General features: G+C 33.6%; 1 protein-coding gene across 1 annotated transcript in view; it reads right to left on the reverse strand.

The window, feature by feature from the left end:
* Positions 1 to 3,406: 3,406 nt before the first annotated feature.
* Positions 3,407 to 19,328, reverse strand: part of LOC142240334 (membrane alanyl aminopeptidase) — a 35,695-nt gene continuing 19,773 nt past the window's right edge. The window contains exons 6-7 of the mRNA XM_075312073.1: positions 9,393 to 10,511; positions 3,407 to 3,762 (exon numbers count right to left, since the gene is read on the reverse strand). Of these exons, the coding sequence (XP_075168188.1) occupies positions 3,468 to 3,762; positions 9,393 to 10,511 (1,414 nt within the window). The 3' untranslated portion in view covers positions 3,407 to 3,467. The remainder of the gene's footprint in view (positions 3,763 to 9,392; positions 10,512 to 19,328) is intronic.

Here is a 19,328-nt window from a genome sequence, read left to right on the forward strand (position 1 = left end):
TCCTTCAAATCAAAAGGGTTGAAGAAATAAAAAATAACACAAATGAAGTGGGCTTTTAGGACTTATATTAATTCGGTTATTTTTATACCCTCCACCATAGGATGGGGGTATATTAACTTTGTCATTCCGTTTGTAACACATCGAAATATTGCTCTAAGACCCCATAAAGCATATATATATTCTGGGTCGTGGTGAAATTCTGAGTCGATCTGAGCATGTCCGTCCGTCCATCTGTTGAAATCACGCTAACTTCCGAACGAAACAAGCTATCGACTTGAAACTTGGCACAAGTACTTGTTATCGATGTAGGTCGGATGGTATTGCAAATGGTTTATATCGGTCCACTTTTACGTATAGCTCCCATATAAACGGACCCCCAAATTTGGATTGCGAATCCTCTAAGAGAAGCAAATTTCATCCGATCCGGCTGAAATTTGGTACATGGTGTTAGTATATAGTCTCTAACATAAATGCAAAAATTGGGTCACATCGGTCCATAATTATATATAGCCTCCATATAAACCGATCCCCAGATTTGGCTTGCGAAGCCTCTAAGTGAAGCAAATTTCATCCGATCCGGCTGAAATTTGGTACATGGTGTCAGCATATGATCTCTAACAACAATGCAAAAATTGATCCACATCGGCCCATAATTATATATAGCTCCCATATAAATTAACCCCCCGATTTGGCTTGCGGAGCCTCTAAGAGAAGCAAATTTCATCCGATCTGGCTGAAATTTGGTACATGGTGTTAGTATATAGTCTCTAATGAAAATTGATCCACATCAGTCCATAATTATATATAGCCCCCATATAAACCGATCCCCAGATTTGACCTCCGAAGCCCCTTGGAAGAGCAAAATTAATCCGATTCGGTTGAAATTTGGTACGTGATGTTAGTATATGGTATCCAACAACCATGCAAAAATTGGTCGAAATCGGTCCATATTTATACATAGCCCCCATATAAACCGATCCCCAGATTTGACCTCCGAAGCCCCTTGGAAGAGCAAAATTAATCCGATTCGGTTGAAATTTGGTACGTGATGTTAGTATATGGTATCCAACAACCATGCAGGAATTGGTTCATATCAGTCCATAGTTATATATAGCCCCCATATAAACCGATCCCCTGATTTGACCTCCGGTGCCTTTTTTGGAGAAGCAAAATTCATTCGATCTGGTTGAAATTTTGTACGTTGTGGTAGTGTATGATATTTAAGAACCATGCCAAAAGTGGTCCATATGAGTCCATAATCATATGGACTAACTCACAATTTAGAAAACGATGTTAAGAAGTTTTAAGACACCACAACCCAAGTAATTCGATTGTGGATGACATTCTTTCGTAGAAGTTTCTACGCAATCCATGGTGGAGGATACATAAGATTTGGCCTGGCCGAACTTACGGCCGTATATACTTGTTTTTCTTACTTTAGCTTATACTACTTTTACACTACGCTCTAAATCTCTCCAAAGTAGATTTTGGCTTAATTGCAAACTAAATTTGCAATGGGGAAATATTAGATGTCTCGTATTGAATTCACGGTTGCCACTCGAGTCCAAAATAATCTACCAAAATTTGGAGAAAATTTTACCAAAACATACCAAACAAAAAATCTTATTTTGCAAAATTTTATTTCTATAGAGAATTTTGTCAAAATTTTATTTTTATAGAAAATTTTATCAAAATTTTATTTCTATAGAAAAGTTTCACTTTGTTGGGCCTTTTACTGCAACTCCACCCCCTATTATAGTATTTAGCAAATGTCCATAAAATTTTTCCAGATTAGATTATACAAATAGTGTTTTGATTAATTTAAAAGCAACGATGTGGGAAAATGTTCTATGCGTGTATCTCAAGAGCATTAGGTTACGAAAGTTTAAGAAAAGATCAATAACATAGAAGTATGTACGGCCAGGCCGAATCTTATGTACCCTCCACCATGGATTGCGTAGAAACTTCTACGAAAGACTGTCATCCACAATCGAATTACTTGGGTTGTGGTAACACTTGCCGATGGTAAGGTATCTTAAAACTTCTTAACACCGTCTTCGGTTTATCTGAGGGCTATATATAAATATAGACCGATATGGACCTAATTAGGCATGGTTGTTAACGGCCATATACTAGCACAATGTACCAAATTTCAACTTAATCGGATGAAATTTGCTCCTCAAGGGGATCCCAAACAAAATCTGAGGATCGGTGTATATGGGGGCTACATATGATTATGGACCGATATGGACCAATTTTGGCATGTTTGTTAAAGACCATATACAAACACCACGTACCAAATTTCAACCGGATCGGATGAATTTTACTTCTCCAAAAGGCACCGGAAGTCAAATCTGGGGATAGGTTTATATGGGGGCTATATGTAATTATGCACCGATATAGACCAATTTTTGCACGGTTGTTAGAGACCATATACTATCAACATGTACCAAGTTTCAACCGAATCGGATGAATTTTGCTTCTCCAAGAGGCTACAGAGTTCAAATCTAAGGACCGGTTTATATGGGGGCTATATATAATTATGAACCGATATGAATAAATTTTTGCATTATTGTTAAAAACCATATTCTAACACCATGTACCAAATTTCAGCCGGATCGGATGAAATTTGCTTCTCTTAGAGGCCTCGCAAGCCAAATTTGGGGGTCCGTTTATATGGGGGCTATACGTAAAAGTGGACCGATATGGCCCATTTGCAATACCATCCGACCTACATCAATAACAACTACTTGTGTCAAGTTTCAAGTCGATAGCTTGTTTCGTTTGGAAGTTAGCGTGAGTTCAACAGACGGACGGACGGATATGCTTAGATCGACTCAGAATTTCACCACGACCCAGAATATATATACTTTATGGGGTCTTAGAGGAATATTTCGATGTGTTACAAACGGAATGACAAAGTTAGTATACCCCCATCCTATGGTGGAGGGTATAAACATTATGTTTCTTTTTTTATAACTTGCGCCACACTGTCAAAGAGGTCAAAGTTTTAATCCGATTTACGTAAAATTTTGCACTTGGTTGTATAGCCCCCATATAAACCGACCCCCAGATTTGGCTTGCGAAGCGCCTAAGATAAGCAAATTTCATGCGATTCGGCTGCAATTTGGTACATGGTGTTAATATATGGCCTCTAACTGCCATGCAAAAATTGGTCCATAATTACATATATCGCCCCCCCTCCATAGAGATTTTGTAGAAGTTTAAAATTGTCTCTCCAAATCGGTTCAGAGTTAAGGTACAGACAGGTGACCTAACTTAACTTGTTTTTAATAAAACACTTGATTATAGATAATGCCTAATAATAATTGAATGCAATTTTTGCTAAAAGCAAATTTATCAAAAATTAATGGTGAACTGTGTTTTTTCTCAAATAAAAATTTAAAATTTATAAATTTATTCGCTTAGCTCATAAACAATAAAAAAACCTAACTCCTCCATTTTCATCATAGGAATTTCAGTAGTATAAGGGTAAGCAGTGGTCCAAGAAAACTGAAAACCTTTATCGTCGTAGCACCATTACGTTGATCCAAATATTGCAAGAGACGCCCTAAATGTTTCTCGGACCATGCTAAATTATTCTCCACAGTTTTTACAGCATTTACCAAAGTACTAATCGATGCTCCAAATAAATATCCTTTATCGGCAATGAAATCCTTAAATTCATCCAATTGATTTTGTGTGGTAAAGTAATTAGCAATGCCACTTATCACAGAGGCAGTGGATGACCAACTACCCAGCCTGAAAGAGAAATGTTGATAGATTAATAAATGGAAAGATTTTTTTTGTGTTATAAACTCAGTATGTCTATATAGTTGGATTTACGATTTTGTCATGGAAATCCTGGGATACTATGTTGAAAAATACGTTCGGATATAAAGTCCCCCACTGAGTTCTTCGGATCAAAACCGAGGATCAATACCAAGTTCTTCGGATCTTTATTTTTCCCCATTAAGTTCTCTGCATTCACACCCTACGGGAAATTGGTGCAAATTGCCACTGTCGGACCTATCACAGGACTGGTACCGGTGATCCAGTTTGTCGCAGTTTTTAAAAAGTGATAATTTAATGATTTCCATACTCGCTTAATATAAAACTCTTATTGGATCTACACATTTAGTGAAGTAGAATTACCAGAATAACCTATTGTTCAAAATTTTTCAAAAGTTTTTCATTTCTGGTGCGATTCGGATAACCAAACTGAAACAGATTTCTAAGAGTTTGTCCGGGACTGGTTCATAAGGACCTGTCTATGGAGTGCTACAACTAAAATGCCCCAGGACGTGTCCTTAGGAACGAGTCCAAGGCGTGTCCTAAAGTCTAAATTTACCCCGTCAATGACAACCCCATGTTAAAGTGACCGGTCCCTTCCATACGTCTTGACCAGAACTAGGACTGATCCATGCTGATCCAGGGACTAGTCCTGTACTGGTCCTGTGGTTGATCCATTTCCCGTAGGGCAGTTACCCACTCTGTTTTTGATTTTTCAGATCCACTTTTACCCAGATACTCTGAATTATTCCTCCACTGAGTTTTTCGGATCTAGCATTCCTCCATTGAGTTCTGTGGATCTACAGCTCCCCCATTGAGTTCGAAATTCTCTCACTATGTTCTTCGGATCCATAGTTTCACACTGTGTTTTTAATTGTGCTAAGGAATTCGTTCATGGAATTGTGACACATACGGTTCCCTCACTGAATTATTCGAATCTACAGCACCCTCCACCAAGTTCTTTGGATCTACGGTTCCCCACTGTGCTCTTAATATTTCGGATTTACTGTTCCCCTACTGAGTTCTTCGCACCTACAATATTTGTCGTATTCACAGTTCCCCTACTGAGATTTCTTTTATTTATTCGGATCCATAGTTTCCTGACTGAGTTCTTCCGATCCACAGTTTCCCCATTTGAGATCTTCGGAGCCCTCTGTGTTCTTCGCGTCCACAGTTCGCCAACTGAGAAATTTTTAATTATTCCACAGTTTCCAAACTGAGTTTTTGGGAATACAGTTTTTCCACTGTGTTCTCCGGATCCACAGTTCTTCACTGTGAGCCACTGAGTTCTTCGGATCAATACTGAGTTCTTCATTTTCCTCATTTAGTTTTTCGAATTCACAGTTACCCTATGTGCTCTGAATTCTTTGGATCTACAGTACTTCGGTTCTTACTATTTCCTCCACTGAGTTCTTCGGATCTACAGTTTCTTTAATGTATACAGTTCCCCCATTTGAGTTCTTGGGATCCCTCTGTGTTCTTCGAATCCACAGCTCGCCAACTGAGACATTTTTTATTATTCCACAGTTTCCAAACTGAGTTTTTGGTAATACAGTTTTTCCACTGTGTTCTCCGGATCCACAGTTCTTCACTGTGAGCCACTGAGTTGTTCGGATCAATACTGAGTTCTTCATTTTCCTCATTTAGTTTTTCGAATTCACAGTTACCCTATGCGCTCTGAATTCTTTGGATCTACAGTACTTCGGTTCTTCCTATTTCCTCCACTGAGTTTTTCGGATCTACCGTTCTTTCACTGAGTTCTGTCGATTTAAAGCTCCCACATTGATTTCTAGGCATCCACAATTCCCTCACTAAGTTCTATGGATCTAGAGATTTCCTACTGACATATTCCGATCCATAGTTCCCCACTGAGTTATTCACACTAATAATGAGTTCTTCGTCGGGTGCTTGAGCTCTTTGGAGTGCTCCCACTGCGTCCTTTTCATACTGCGTTTTTTAGATCGACAAGTTTCCATCGAGTTCTTCGGATCCACAGTTCCTTCACTGTGTTCTTCTTGGGAAATACAGTTACCCCACTGAGTTCTTCAAATCTACAATTTCTCCATTGAGTTCTATGGATGCACAGTTCCCTTACCCAGTTCATCGGAACTTCAGTTTCCCCAGTAACTTCTTCGGATCCACAGTTCTTAATTTTCGGATATAAAGTTCCCTCAGAGTAGAACTTCACTGAGTTCTTCGGATCCACAGTTCCCCATCGAGTTCGGTCGATTTTCCGTTCTTTCACTGTGTTCCTATTTCTTCAGAAACACAGTTATTTCAATGAGTAATTCCTTAGATCTTCGTTTCCCGCCCTGAATTCTTCAGTTCTCTCACCGAATTCTTCGGAGATTTATTGTTCCGTCGACTAAGATCTTCGGATCTACGATTCGTCCAAAGTTGTTCCATTGAGATCTACGGATCCACAGTTGCCTCATCAAGTTCTTCTGATCTACAGTTTCCCTACTCACTTGGGAGCCACCGTGGTGCAATGGTTAGCATGCCCGCCTTGCATACACAAGATCGTGGATTCGATTCCTGCTTCGACCGAACACCAAAAAGTTTTACAGCGGTGGATTATCCCACCTCAGTAATGCTGGTGACATTTCTGAGGGTTTACAGTTCCCCCACTTAGATCTTCGTTTCCCGGCCTGAATTCTTCAGTTCTCTCACCGAATTATTCGGAGATTTATTGTTCCGTCGACTAAGATCTTCGGATCTACGATTCCTCCATTGAGTTCTGTGAATATAAAGCTGCTCCATTGCAATGGTTAGCATGCCCGCCTTGCATACACAAGATCGTGGGTTCGATTCCTGCTTCGACCGAACACCAAAAAGTTTTTCAGCGGTGGATTATCCCACTTCAGTAATGCTGGTGACATTTCTGAGGGTTTCAAAGCTTCTCTAAGTGGTTTCACTGCAATGTGAAACGCCGTTCGGACTCGGATATAAAAAGGAGGTCCCTTGTCATTGAGCTTAACATAGAATCGGGCAGCACTCAGTGCTAAGAGAGAAGATCACCAATGTGGTGTCACAATGCACTGAATAGTCTAAGTGAGCTTGATCGGGCTGCCACCTAACCTAACCTTCCCTACTCACGTCTTTGGATCCATTGTTCTTAATTGTTCGTATATATAGTTCCTGAGTTCTTCGGAGTTTCCTCATTGAGCTTCTCGCAGTTCACCTACGGTGTTCTTCGGATCTGAAGTTTATCCACTGAGATTTTCGAATTGACAGTGTTCTATTTCCTCAGAAACACAGTTATCCCACTGAATTCTTTGGATATACAGTTTCTCCAGAGTTGAGTTCTATGGATCTAAAATTTGTCTACTGAGTTCGTTGGACAGTTCCCCTATGTGTTGGGCGGATTCACAGTTCTTTCACGGTGTTCCTATTTCTTTGGGAATACAGTTACCCCACTCAGTTATTCGTATTCACAGTTCCCCCACCCAATTCTTCGGATCGACAGTATCTTCAGTGTGTTCCTCGTATCCACATGCACAGCTTCCCACAGCGTTCCTAATTGTTCGGATATAGAGTTCCCCCAAAGTGGAGTTCTTCCACTGAGTTTTTCGGATCCACAGTTTCTTCACTGTGATCCTATTTATCCGGAAACAAAGTTATTCCTCTAAGTTTTTTTCGGATCCACAGTTTCTTCATTGTGTTCCTATTTCTCCGAAAGCACTGAGGTTTTCGGATCTACGGTTCTCTCCACTGCATTTTTCGTATCAACGATTCCCTCCGCGGAGTTATATGGATCTAAAATTCTTTCACCGAGTTCTTCAGAACTACAGTTCCCCATTGAGTTTGACGAATCCACAGTTCTTTCACTTCATTGAATTCTGTAGATTTAATGCTCCCACATTGATTTCTAGGTATCGACAATTCCCTTACTAAGTTCTATAGATCTAGAGATTTCCTACTGACATATTCCGATCCATAGTTCCCCACTGAGTTATTCATACTAATATCATTATTAGTGTGAATAACTCAGTGGGGAACTCATGTTCTTCGTCGGGTGCTTGAGCTCTTTGGAGTGCCCCCACTGGAGTTCTTCCACTGAGTTTTTCGGATCCACAGTTTCTTCACTGTGATCTTATTTTTCCGGAAACAAAGTTATTCCTCTAAGTTTTTTTCGGATCCACAGTTTTTTCATTGTGTTCCTATTTCTCCGAAAGCACTGAGGTTTTCGGATCTACGGTTCTCTCCAATGCATTTTTCGTATCAACGATTCCCTCCACGGATTTATATGGATCTAAAATTCTTTCACCGAGTTCTTCGGAACTACAGTTCCCCAATGAGTTTGACGAATCCACAGTTCTTTCACTTCACTGAATTCTGTCGATTTAATGCTCCCACATTGATTTCTAGGTATCGACAATTCCCTCACTAAGTTCTATGGATCTAGAGATTTCCTACTGACATATTCCGATCCATAGTTCCCCACTGAGTTATTCACACTAATATCATTATTAGTGTGAATCAGTGGGGAACTCATGTTATTCGTCGGGTGCTTGAGCTCTTTGGAGTGCCCCCACTGGAGTTCTTCCACTGAGTTTTTTCGGATCCACAGTTTCTTCACTGTGATCCTATTTTTCCGGAAACAAAGTTATTCCTCTAAGTTTTTTTCGGATCCACAGTTTCTTCATTGTGTTCCTATTTCTCCGAAAGCACTGAGGTTTTCGGATCTACGGTTCCCTCTACTGCATTTTTCGTATCAACGATTCCCTCCACTAAGTTATATGGATCTAAAATTCTTTCACCGAGTTCTTCGGAACTACAGTTCCCCATTGAGTTTGACGAATCCACAGTTCTTTCACTGTGTTCATATTTTTTCGGAAACAAAGTTATTCCACCGATTTTTTTCGGATTCGTAGTTCCTTCACTGAGTTCCTATTTCTCCTGAAAAACAGTTACCCCACAGAGTTTTTTGGATTTACAGTTTCCGCCACTGAGTTCTTCGTATCTACAGTTCCTCCATTGAGTTCTACGGATCCACAGAAACCTCACCTACTTCTACAGTTCCTTCAGTGATTCGCAGTTTCCCAATGTGTTCTTAATTATTCCGATATTCAGTTTCGCCACAGTTGAAACACTTGCTCCACATCTTATCTTAGACTACACCTGTTCACAATCAAATACAAATCGACGAATTCAATACGTTGAGATCACAAACGAAACGAAGTTCTCATCAACTGCTGATCATATACGAACGGGAGTTCTACAGCTACAGATCATCTCTAACCCCACCATCATCCTATCGGCTGTAAACCTCAGATCTCAAAAACTTCAGATATTCTTTATCTAAGCGATGAAGTCAGTTCTCAATCAATTAAAAACCTACGATTTCTTCAGTGCTGGATCGTCCGCTGACATTAGATGCTGACAATGTTTGAGAGAGATTGCCAAGTAGTCTGTAGTTTCTACTAAAATAAAGCACTTCTAATCTATTCCGGAGAGCCAAAAAACGATTTATGGGTTCATTACCAGTCAATTTTGATCATTGTTATGTTCTGAATGAATATCATCCGGAATTTTCCAATTTGTAATGTAATATAAAGAACTTACTATTTTTCTATTTAATTACACTCATCAAAACTTACTTGTCAGTAAGAAATTCCACAGATTCTGTAACGGCATAGTAGACAGGTCCTACATTCTCTGGAGTTTGGGTATACAAACTACTTATAGCTGAAGCTACAGAATCCTGAGGTACTTTATCACTCAGTATAAATTCATAGTGATTGTCCACAAAATGACGAGTACATCCCATAGCACGAAGAATTTTCTCCTTTTGAGTCTTAAATGTTTGCGCCTCATACATTTTGGCCAAAGATGAGTATACATCAAAGGTAGCATCACGACAGGCAGCGCAATAGAGAGTTTCCTGGAAATCGGCTGGAACACTGGTGGAAGTCATAGATTTGAAATGATATTGAGCCTTCTCATTGCAATCTCGATGATGATATTTACAAAGCCATGTCACAACTTTATTACGATTGTAAATATCCAACACGGTATTTGGTGATTCATAATCGAATCCTAGTTTCCTGTAGACTTCAGCCATTATATCGAATAGATATTCTCCAAATTGGTCATGTTGTTGTAAAGTGAAACGTTGACTAATGGTATCGAAAGACTTGAAGGCAGGATTCCAGGGCAAATATTCGATCTCTGTAGCTAAATATTCCATAAATTCGAAGATCACATCGTAGCCCAAGAGACCTATGCGACCATAGGTGAAAAGATCATCGACCATATGGGCTCTATTAATAATATGAATATCACTATGATTTGAGGCCATAAAAGCTTTGCGTAACTTCTCTAGCAATGAAGTCTCATAGAAAACTCTATGAAAATTGGATTGCTGCAAATTCAAAACGATCCATTCATCCTCTTTGGAATCTCCAAATTCGTAATCGTTTAATGATTTATTCAAATAGAATTTCGGTGTTAAATCCTCAAAATTTCTCTCTCGATTTGTTGTGTACGTAATGGGGGTAGTGTATTTTATAGATTTATCACTGCCATCTTCAGGATCTAAGAGAAATCTTTCTTGTTTCACCTGATATTGACCAGAGGGTGTAGTTGAAATTCGTATTAAGGGGAAACCAGGTTGTTCAGTCCAATCTCTAAGTAACTGATTGACATCCACATTGTGTTCAGGCCAATGACGTTTCCAATGAATGAATAAATCTTCAGGTTCAGTGCTTTTAAGGTGACTTAAATAGATAAAGAGAGAAAGTGTTGGGTATTACTTTGAAAATAAATAAACATTGTCATACATATATAAAATTTTAATTTATTAGCATTCACTTTCTTATATTTTTTAATTTTTAATAATTAGCTAATATGTCAACAAAAATTTGATATAAATCAGTAAAAGTCAAATGCCAATGATAGTTGAAAAGTGTTATTTCTAGGCGTCCAAGAAGTCAAATCGGAAGATTCCATATCGGAATCGCAATTTTTTATAGAAATAAAATTTTGACAATATTTTCTATAGAAATAAAATTTTGCAAAAAAATATAGAAATAAAGTTTTGCAAATTTTATTTAATGCACGAAATACAATTTTGACAAAATCTTTTATAGAAATAAAATTTTGACAAATTTTTCTACAGATATAAAATTTTGACGAAATTTTCTATAGAAATAAAATTTTGACAAAATTTTCTGTAGAATAAAAATTTGACAAAATTATAAATAGAAAATAGAAAAAAAAATTTTGACCAAATTTTCTATAGAAATAAAATTTTGACAGAAGTTTCTGTAGAAATAAAGTTTTGAACATTTTGTCAAAATTTTATTTCTATAGAAAATTTTGACAAAATTCTATAGAAATAAAATTTTGACAAAATTTTCTATAGAGATAAAATTTTGACAAAATTTTCTATAGAGATAAAATTTTGACTAAGTTTTCTATATAAATAAAATTTTGACAAATTTTTCCATCGAAATAAAATTTTGACACAATATTCTATAGAAATAAAATCTTGACATATTTTCACAGAAATTTTATCAAATGTTGACAACATTTTCTATAGAAATAAAATTTTGACAAATTTTCACAGAAATTTAAAAAAAATAATATTTTGACAAAATTTTCTATGGAAATAAAATTGTGACCAAATTTTCTATAAAACAAAAAAATTGACAAAATTTTCTATAGAAATAAAATTTTGACAAAATTTTCTATAGAGATAAAATTTTGACTAAATTTTCTATATAAATAAAATTTTGAAAAATTTTTCCATTGAAATAAAATTTTGACAAAATATTCTATAGAAATAAAATTTTGACAACATTTTCTATAGAAATAAAATTTTGACATATTTTCACAGAAATTTTAAAGAAGTAATATTTTGACAAAATTTTCTATGGAAATAAAATTGTGACCAAATTTTCTATAAAACAAAAATTTTGACAAAATTTTGACAAATTTTCACAGAAATTTTAAAAAAAATAATATTTTGACAAAATTTTCTATGGAAATAAAATTGTGACCAAATTTTCTATAAAACAAAAAAATTGGCAAAATTTTCTATAGAAATAAAATTTTGACAAAATTTTCTATAGAGATAAAATTTTGACTAAATTTTCTATATAAATAAAATTTTGAAAAATTTTTCCATTGAAATAAAATTTTGACATATTTTCACAGAAATTTTAAAGAAGTATGGAAATAAAATTGTGACCAAATCTATATATATAAAATTCAATCTATGTTTGTTTATTTGTTTGTATGAACCGAAAACGGCTGAACCGATTTACTTGAAACTTTCAGAGATCATAGGGGGCGTTCATGTGGTGAAAATAGGGTACCTCATTTTATGACACCTGGTCACGGAGGGGGACCTCCCCTTTGTCGGACTTTTTGAAAATTGGACCAAAGTTGACCGATTTGCTAGAAATTTCCATTGAAGATTGGGGTTGGCATCTAGACAAAGATCCGCTACTTTTTATTTCGATATTTGGTGGCGGAGGGGGGCGTGCCCTTTGTTCGACTTTTTTTTAAGTACAGCGAAAAAAACTAAAATTCTCTAAATTATCTGAGATTTACAGAGAATATGTGGTGACGTTATGGAATTAATCTGGGGTACCTGATGATTTCATATGTGGATGGGGAGGGGGACCTCTCCCTTGCCCTACTTTTTGAAACTTGTAACAAAATTATGCGATTTGCTTGAAATTTTCATTGAATGTTGGGGTTGGCATCTGGACAAAAATCCGCTACATTATTTTTCGATATTTGGTCGGGGAGGAGGACCACCCCTTTGCCGGGATTTTTTTTTTAAAGTACAGTGAAAACAAAACTAAACTCCCCCGACTGAAATTTTACGGAAAAAATGGGTGAGGTTATGAAATTTATATCAGGTTCCTGATTTTTTAATAAAAATAAAGGGGCATAGGGAGACACCCGCTTCTCCTAAGTACATACAGAGAAACAATTAAACTTACCGAGTTACTTGAAATTTACAGAGGACTGGGGAGAGGTTACGATATTAATTGTTGATACCTGATTTTGTGATATTTGGACGGAAGAGAGGCCGCCCCTTTAGGCTTATAATCTGCTTGACATTTTCTGGGACGTTTACAAAAGATACGCTACATCACTTTTCGATATTTACTCGGGGAGGAGGTCCTCCTCTAAAACTGCAAAGAAAAACAAAAATTCTTATGTTTTCTTGAAATTTACATAGGCAGTGGAGGAAGGTTATGAACGAAGAGGCAACCTTCCTTGCCCCACACTTGAAGGAAAGTTTCAAGAATTTTCAGGGAAGGTTAGGGGTGCTATTCACTACGGTGTTTGTCGATATTGTATCGGGGAAAGTGACGTCCCTTTAAAACAATAGAGCAAAATTTAAACATCGCCGATCTACTTGAAATTTACAGGGAACGTGGAAGGAGGTGATTAAATTTATACATGATTTTTAAATTAGTATATGATTTTTCGATATCTGGTTGAGGAAGGGGAAAATTGAAATAAACTTTGTCGATTTACTTCGATAGAATTTATAAGGACCATTGAGTAGTTGCGAAATTAATATAGGGTACGTGATAGTCCGATATCAGGTCGCAGTGGATCGAAGTTGGGGAGAGGGTTCCCTTTTGTCCGTTTTTTTTTTCTTTTTTTCTTAAATTGAAAGTAGAGGGTTGTCCGTAAATGGGAACTCGGTATATAATTTTATGAGTTTTTGCACTGGCTTCTGCCAGACTTCTTTTTAGTAAAGAACTTAAATTTACATGAAATTGGCAGCCAACGTCCATCATTTTCCAACATTTTAGCAAATGTTAATGTGGTAAAATTTTTTACTACTTTTGCTGTTTCCGATTTATTGGATGGGAAACAGTAATTCTTTGTATGTTATTATAATATAGTGCTTATTTTCAGATATGTTGAGGAGAAGGATACCTTTCCTTGACAAACCACACTTAAAATTCACAAGAAATATAGAAGAAGGTACACCCTCTCCCGCCGTATTTGTACCTATAAACGAAAAATCAAGTAGTCCGATTTGTTTAAAAGAATTCAAATCTTTTCGAATTTGTTTTCAGCACGAAGGATATAGTTGACTAAGTTAACGCAAAATGTTCCTCCAAACACGCTTCGGAAGGCGCAGCGAAGCGGGCCGGGTTACGCTAGTACATATATAAAATTTTAATTTATTAGCATTCACTTTCTTATATTTTTTAATTTTTAATAATTAGCTAATATGTCAACAAAAATTTGATATAAATCAGTAAAAGTCAAATGCCAATGATAGTTGAAAAGTGTTATTTCTAGGCGTCCAAGAAGTCAAATCGGAAGATTCCATATCGGAATCGCAATTTTTTATAGAAATAAAATTTTGACAATATTTTCTATAGAAATAAAATTTTGCAAAAAAATATAGAAATAAAGTTTTGCAAATTTTATTTAATGCACGAAATACAATTTTGACAAAATCTTTTATAGAAATAAAATTTTGACAAATTTTTCTACAGATATAAAATTTTGACGAAATTTTCTATAGAAATAAAATTTTGACAAAATTTTCTGTAGAATAAAAATTTGACAAAATTATAAATAGAAAATAGAAAAAAAAATTTTGACCAAATTTTCTATAGAAATAAAATTTTGACAGAAGTTTCTGTAGAAATAAAGTTTTGAACATTTTGTCAAAATTTTATTTCTATAGAAAATTTTGACAAAATTCTATAGAAATAAAATTTTGACAAAATTTTCTATAGAGATAAAATTTTGACAAAATTTTCTATAGAGATAAAATTTTGACTAAGTTTTCTATATAAATAAAATTTTGACAAATTTTTCCATCGAAATAAAATTTTGACACAATATTCTATAGAAATAAAATCTTGACATATTTTCACAGAAATTTTATCAAATGTTGACAACATTTTCTATAGAAATAAAATTTTGACAAATTTTCACAGAAATTTAAAAAAAATAATATTTTGACAAAATTTTCTATGGAAATAAAATTGTGACCAAATTTTCTATAAAACAAAAAAATTGACAAAATTTTCTATAGAAATAAAATTTTGACAAAATTTTCTATAGAGATAAAATTTTGACTAAATTTTCTATATAAATAAAATTTTGAAAAATTTTTCCATTGAAATAAAATTTTGACAAAATATTCTATAGAAATAAAATTTTGACAACATTTTCTATAGAAATAAAATTTTGACATATTTTCACAGAAATTTTAAAGAAGTAATATTTTGACAAAATTTTCTATGGAAATAAAATTGTGACCAAATTTTCTATAAAACAAAAATTTTGACAAAATTTTGACAAATTTTCACAGAAATTTTAAAAAAAATAATATTTTGACAAAATTTTCTATGGAAATAAAATTGTGACCAAATTTTCTATAAAACAAAAAAATTGGCAAAATTTTCTATAGAAATAAAATTTTGACAAAATTTTCTATAGAGATAAAATTTTGACTAAATTTTCTATATAAATAAAATTTTGAAAAATTTTTCCATTGAAATAAAATTTTGACATATTTTCACAGAAATTTTAAAGAAGTATGGAAATAAAATTGTGACCAAATCTATATATATAAAATTCAATCTATGTTTGTTTATTTGTTTGTATGAACCGAAAACGGCTGAACCGATTTACTTGAAACTTTCAGAGATCATAGGGGGCGTTCATGTGGTGAAAATAGGGTACCTCATTTTATGACACCTGGTCACGGAGGGGGACCTCCCCTTTGTCGGACTTTTTGAAAATTGGACCAAAGTTGACCGATTTGCTAGAAATTTCCATTGAAGATTGGGGTTGGCATCTAGACAAAGATCCGCTACTTTTTATTTCGATATTTGGTGGCGGAGGGGGGCGTGCCCTTTGTTCGACTTTTTTTTAAGTACAGCGAAAAAAACTAAAATTCTCTAAATTATCTGAGATTTACAGAGAATATGTGGTGACGTTATGGAATTAATCTGGGGTACCTGATGATTTCATATGTGGATGGGGAGGGGGACCTCTCCCTTGCCCTACTTTTTGAAACTTGTAACAAAATTATGCGATTTGCTTGAAATTTTCATTGAATGTTGGGGTTGGCATCTGGACAAAAATCCGCTACATTATTTTTCGATATTTGGTCGGGGAGGAGGACCACCCCTTTGCCGGGATTTTTTTTTTAAAGTACAGTGAAAACAAAACTAAACTCCCCCGACTGAAATTTTACGGAAAAAATGGGTGAGGTTATGAAATTTATATCAGGTTCCTGATTTTTTAATAAAAATAAAGGGGCATAGGGAGACACCCGCTTCTCCTAAGTACATACAGAGAAACAATTAAACTTACCGAGTTACTTGAAATTTACAGAGGACTGGGGAGAGGTTACGATATTAATTGTTGATACCTGATTTTGTGATATTTGGACGGAAGAGAGGCCGCCCCTTTAGGCTTATAATCTGCTTGACATTTTCTGGGACGTTTACAAAAGATACGCTACATCACTTTTCGATATTTACTCGGGGAGGAGGTCCTCCTCTAAAACTGCAAAGAAAAACAAAAATTCTTATGTTTTCTTGAAATTTACATAGGCAGTGGAGGAAGGTTATGAACGAAGAGGCAACCTTCCTTGCCCCACACTTGAAGGAAAGTTTCAAGAATTTTCAGGGAAGGTTAGGGGTGCTATTCACTACGGTGTTTGTCGATATTGTATCGGGGAAAGTGACGTCCCTTTAAAACAATAGAGCAAAATTTAAACATCGCCGATCTACTTGAAATTTACAGGGAACGTGGAAGGAGGTGATTAAATTTATACATGATTTTTAAATTAGTATATGATTTTTCGATATCTGGTTGAGGAAGGGGAAAATTGAAATAAACTTTGTCGATTTACTTCGATAGAATTTATAAGGACCATTGAGTAGTTGCGAAATTAATATAGGGTACGTGATAGTCCGATATCAGGTCGCAGTGGATCGAAGTTGGGGAGAGGGTTCCCTTTTGTCCGTTTTTTTTTCTTTTTTTCTTAAATTGAAAGTAGAGGGTTGTCCGTAAATGGGAACTCGGTATATAATTTTATGAGTTTTTGCACTGGCTTCTGCCAGACTTCTTTTTAGTAAAGAACTTAAATTTACATGAAATTGGCAGCCAACGTCCATCATTTTCCAACATTTAGCAAATGTTAATGTGGTAAAATTTTTTACTACTTTTGCTGTTTCCGATTTATTGGATGGGAAACAGTAATTCTTTGTATGTTATTATAATATAGTGCTTATTTTCAGATATGTTGAGGAGAAGGATACCTTTCCTTGACAAACCACACTTAAAATTCACAAGAAATATAGAAGAAGGTACACCCTCTCCCGCCGTATTTGTACCTATAAACGAAAAATCAAGTAGTCCGATTTGTTTAAAAGAATTCAAATCTTTTCGAATTTGTTTTCAGCACGAAGGATATAGTTGACTAAGTTAACGCAAAATGTTCCTCCAAACACGCTTCGGAAGGCGCAGCGAAGCGGGCCGGGTTACGCTAGTACATATATAAAATTTTAATTTATTAGCATTCACTTTCTTATATTTTTTAATTTTTAATAATTAGCTAATATGTCAACAAAAATTTGATATAAATCAGTAAAAGTCAAATGCCAATGATAGTTGAAAAGTGTTATTTCTAGGCGTCCAAGAAGTCAAATCGGAAGATTCCATATCGGAATCGCAATTTTTTATAGAAATAAAATTTTGACAATATTTTCTATAGAAATAAAATTTTGCAAAAAAAATATAGAAATAAAGTTTTGCAAATTTTATTTAATGCACGAAATACAATTTTGACAAAATCTTTTATAGAAATAAAATTTTGACAAATTTTTCTACAGATATAAAATTTTGACAAAATTTTCTATAGAAATAACATTTTGACAAAAATTTCTGTAGAATAAAAATTTGACAAAATTATAAATAGAAAATAGAAAAAAAAATGTTGACCAAATTTTCTATAGAAATAAAATTTTGACAGAAGTTTCTGTAGAAATAAAATTTTGAACATTTTGTCAAAATTTTATTTCTATAGAAAATTTTGACAAAATTCTATAGAAATAAAATTTTGACAAAATTTTCTATAGAGATAAAATTTTGACTAAATTTTCTATAGAGATAAAATTTTGACTAAGTTTTCTATATAAATAAAATTTTGACAAATTTTTCCATCGAAATAAAATTTTGACAACATTTTCTATAGAAATAAAATTTTGACATATTTTCACAGAAATGTTATCAAATGTTGACAACATTTTCTATAGAAATAAAATTTTGACATATTTTCACAGAAATTTTAAAGAAGTAATATTTTGACAAAATTTTCTATGGAAACAAAATTGTGACCAAATTTTCTATAAAACAAAAAAATTGACAAAATTTTCTATAGAAATAAAATTTTGACAAAATTTTCTATAGAAATAAAATTTTGACAAAATTTTCTATAGAGATAAAATTTTGACTAAATTTTCTATATAAATAAAATTTTGAAAAATTTTTCCATTGAAATAAAATTTTGACAAAATATTCTATAGAAATAAAATTTTGACAACATTTTCTATAGAAATAAAATTTTGACATATTTTCATAGAAATTTTATCAAATGTTGACAACATTTTCTATAGAAATAAAATTTTGACATATTTTCACAGAAATTTTAAAGAAGTATAATTTTGACAAAATTTTCTATGAAAATAAAATTGTGACCAAATTTTCTATAAAACAAAAAAATTGACAAAATTTTCTATAGAAATAAAATTTTGACAAAACTTTCTATAGAGATAAAATTTTGACTAAATTTTCTATAGAGATAAAATTTTGACTAAATTTTCTATATAAATAAAATTTTGACAAATTTTTCCATCGAAATAAAATTTTGACAAAATATTCTATAGAAATAAAATTTTGACAACATTTTCTATAGAAATAAAATTTTGACATATTTTCACAGAAATTTTATCAAATTTTGACAACATTTTCTATAGAAATAAAATTTTAACAAATTTTCACAGAAATTTTAAAAAAATAATATTTTGACAAAATTTTCTACGGAAATAAAATTGTGACCAAATTTTCTATAAAACAAAATATTGACAAAATTTTCTATAGAAATAAAATTTTGACAAAATTTTCTATAGATATAAAATTTTGACCAAATTTTCTATATAAATAAAATTTTGAACATTTTTCCAGTGAAATCAAATTTCGACAAAATATTCTATAGAAATAAAATTTTGACAATATTTTCTATAGAAATAAAATTTTGACATATTTTCACAGAAATTTTAAAGAAGTAATATTTTGACAAAATTTTCTATGGAAATAAAATTGTGACCAAATTTTCTATAAAACAAAAAAATTGACAAAATTTTCTATGGAGATAACATTTTGACAAAATTTTCTATAGAAATAAAATTTTGATAAATTTTTTTTTGCAAATTTTATTTAATAGACGAATTTCCCTGATAAGGACAACAAAAATTGTCAAAACGTTGGGAACAATGCAATAAACAAGTCTTTTTATTGGCGGA

Source organism: Haematobia irritans, chromosome 1 (genome assembly GCF_050003625.1).
Source record: "Haematobia irritans isolate KBUSLIRL chromosome 1, ASM5000362v1, whole genome shotgun sequence".
Classification (NCBI taxonomy): domain Eukaryota; kingdom Metazoa; phylum Arthropoda; class Insecta; order Diptera; family Muscidae; genus Haematobia; species Haematobia irritans.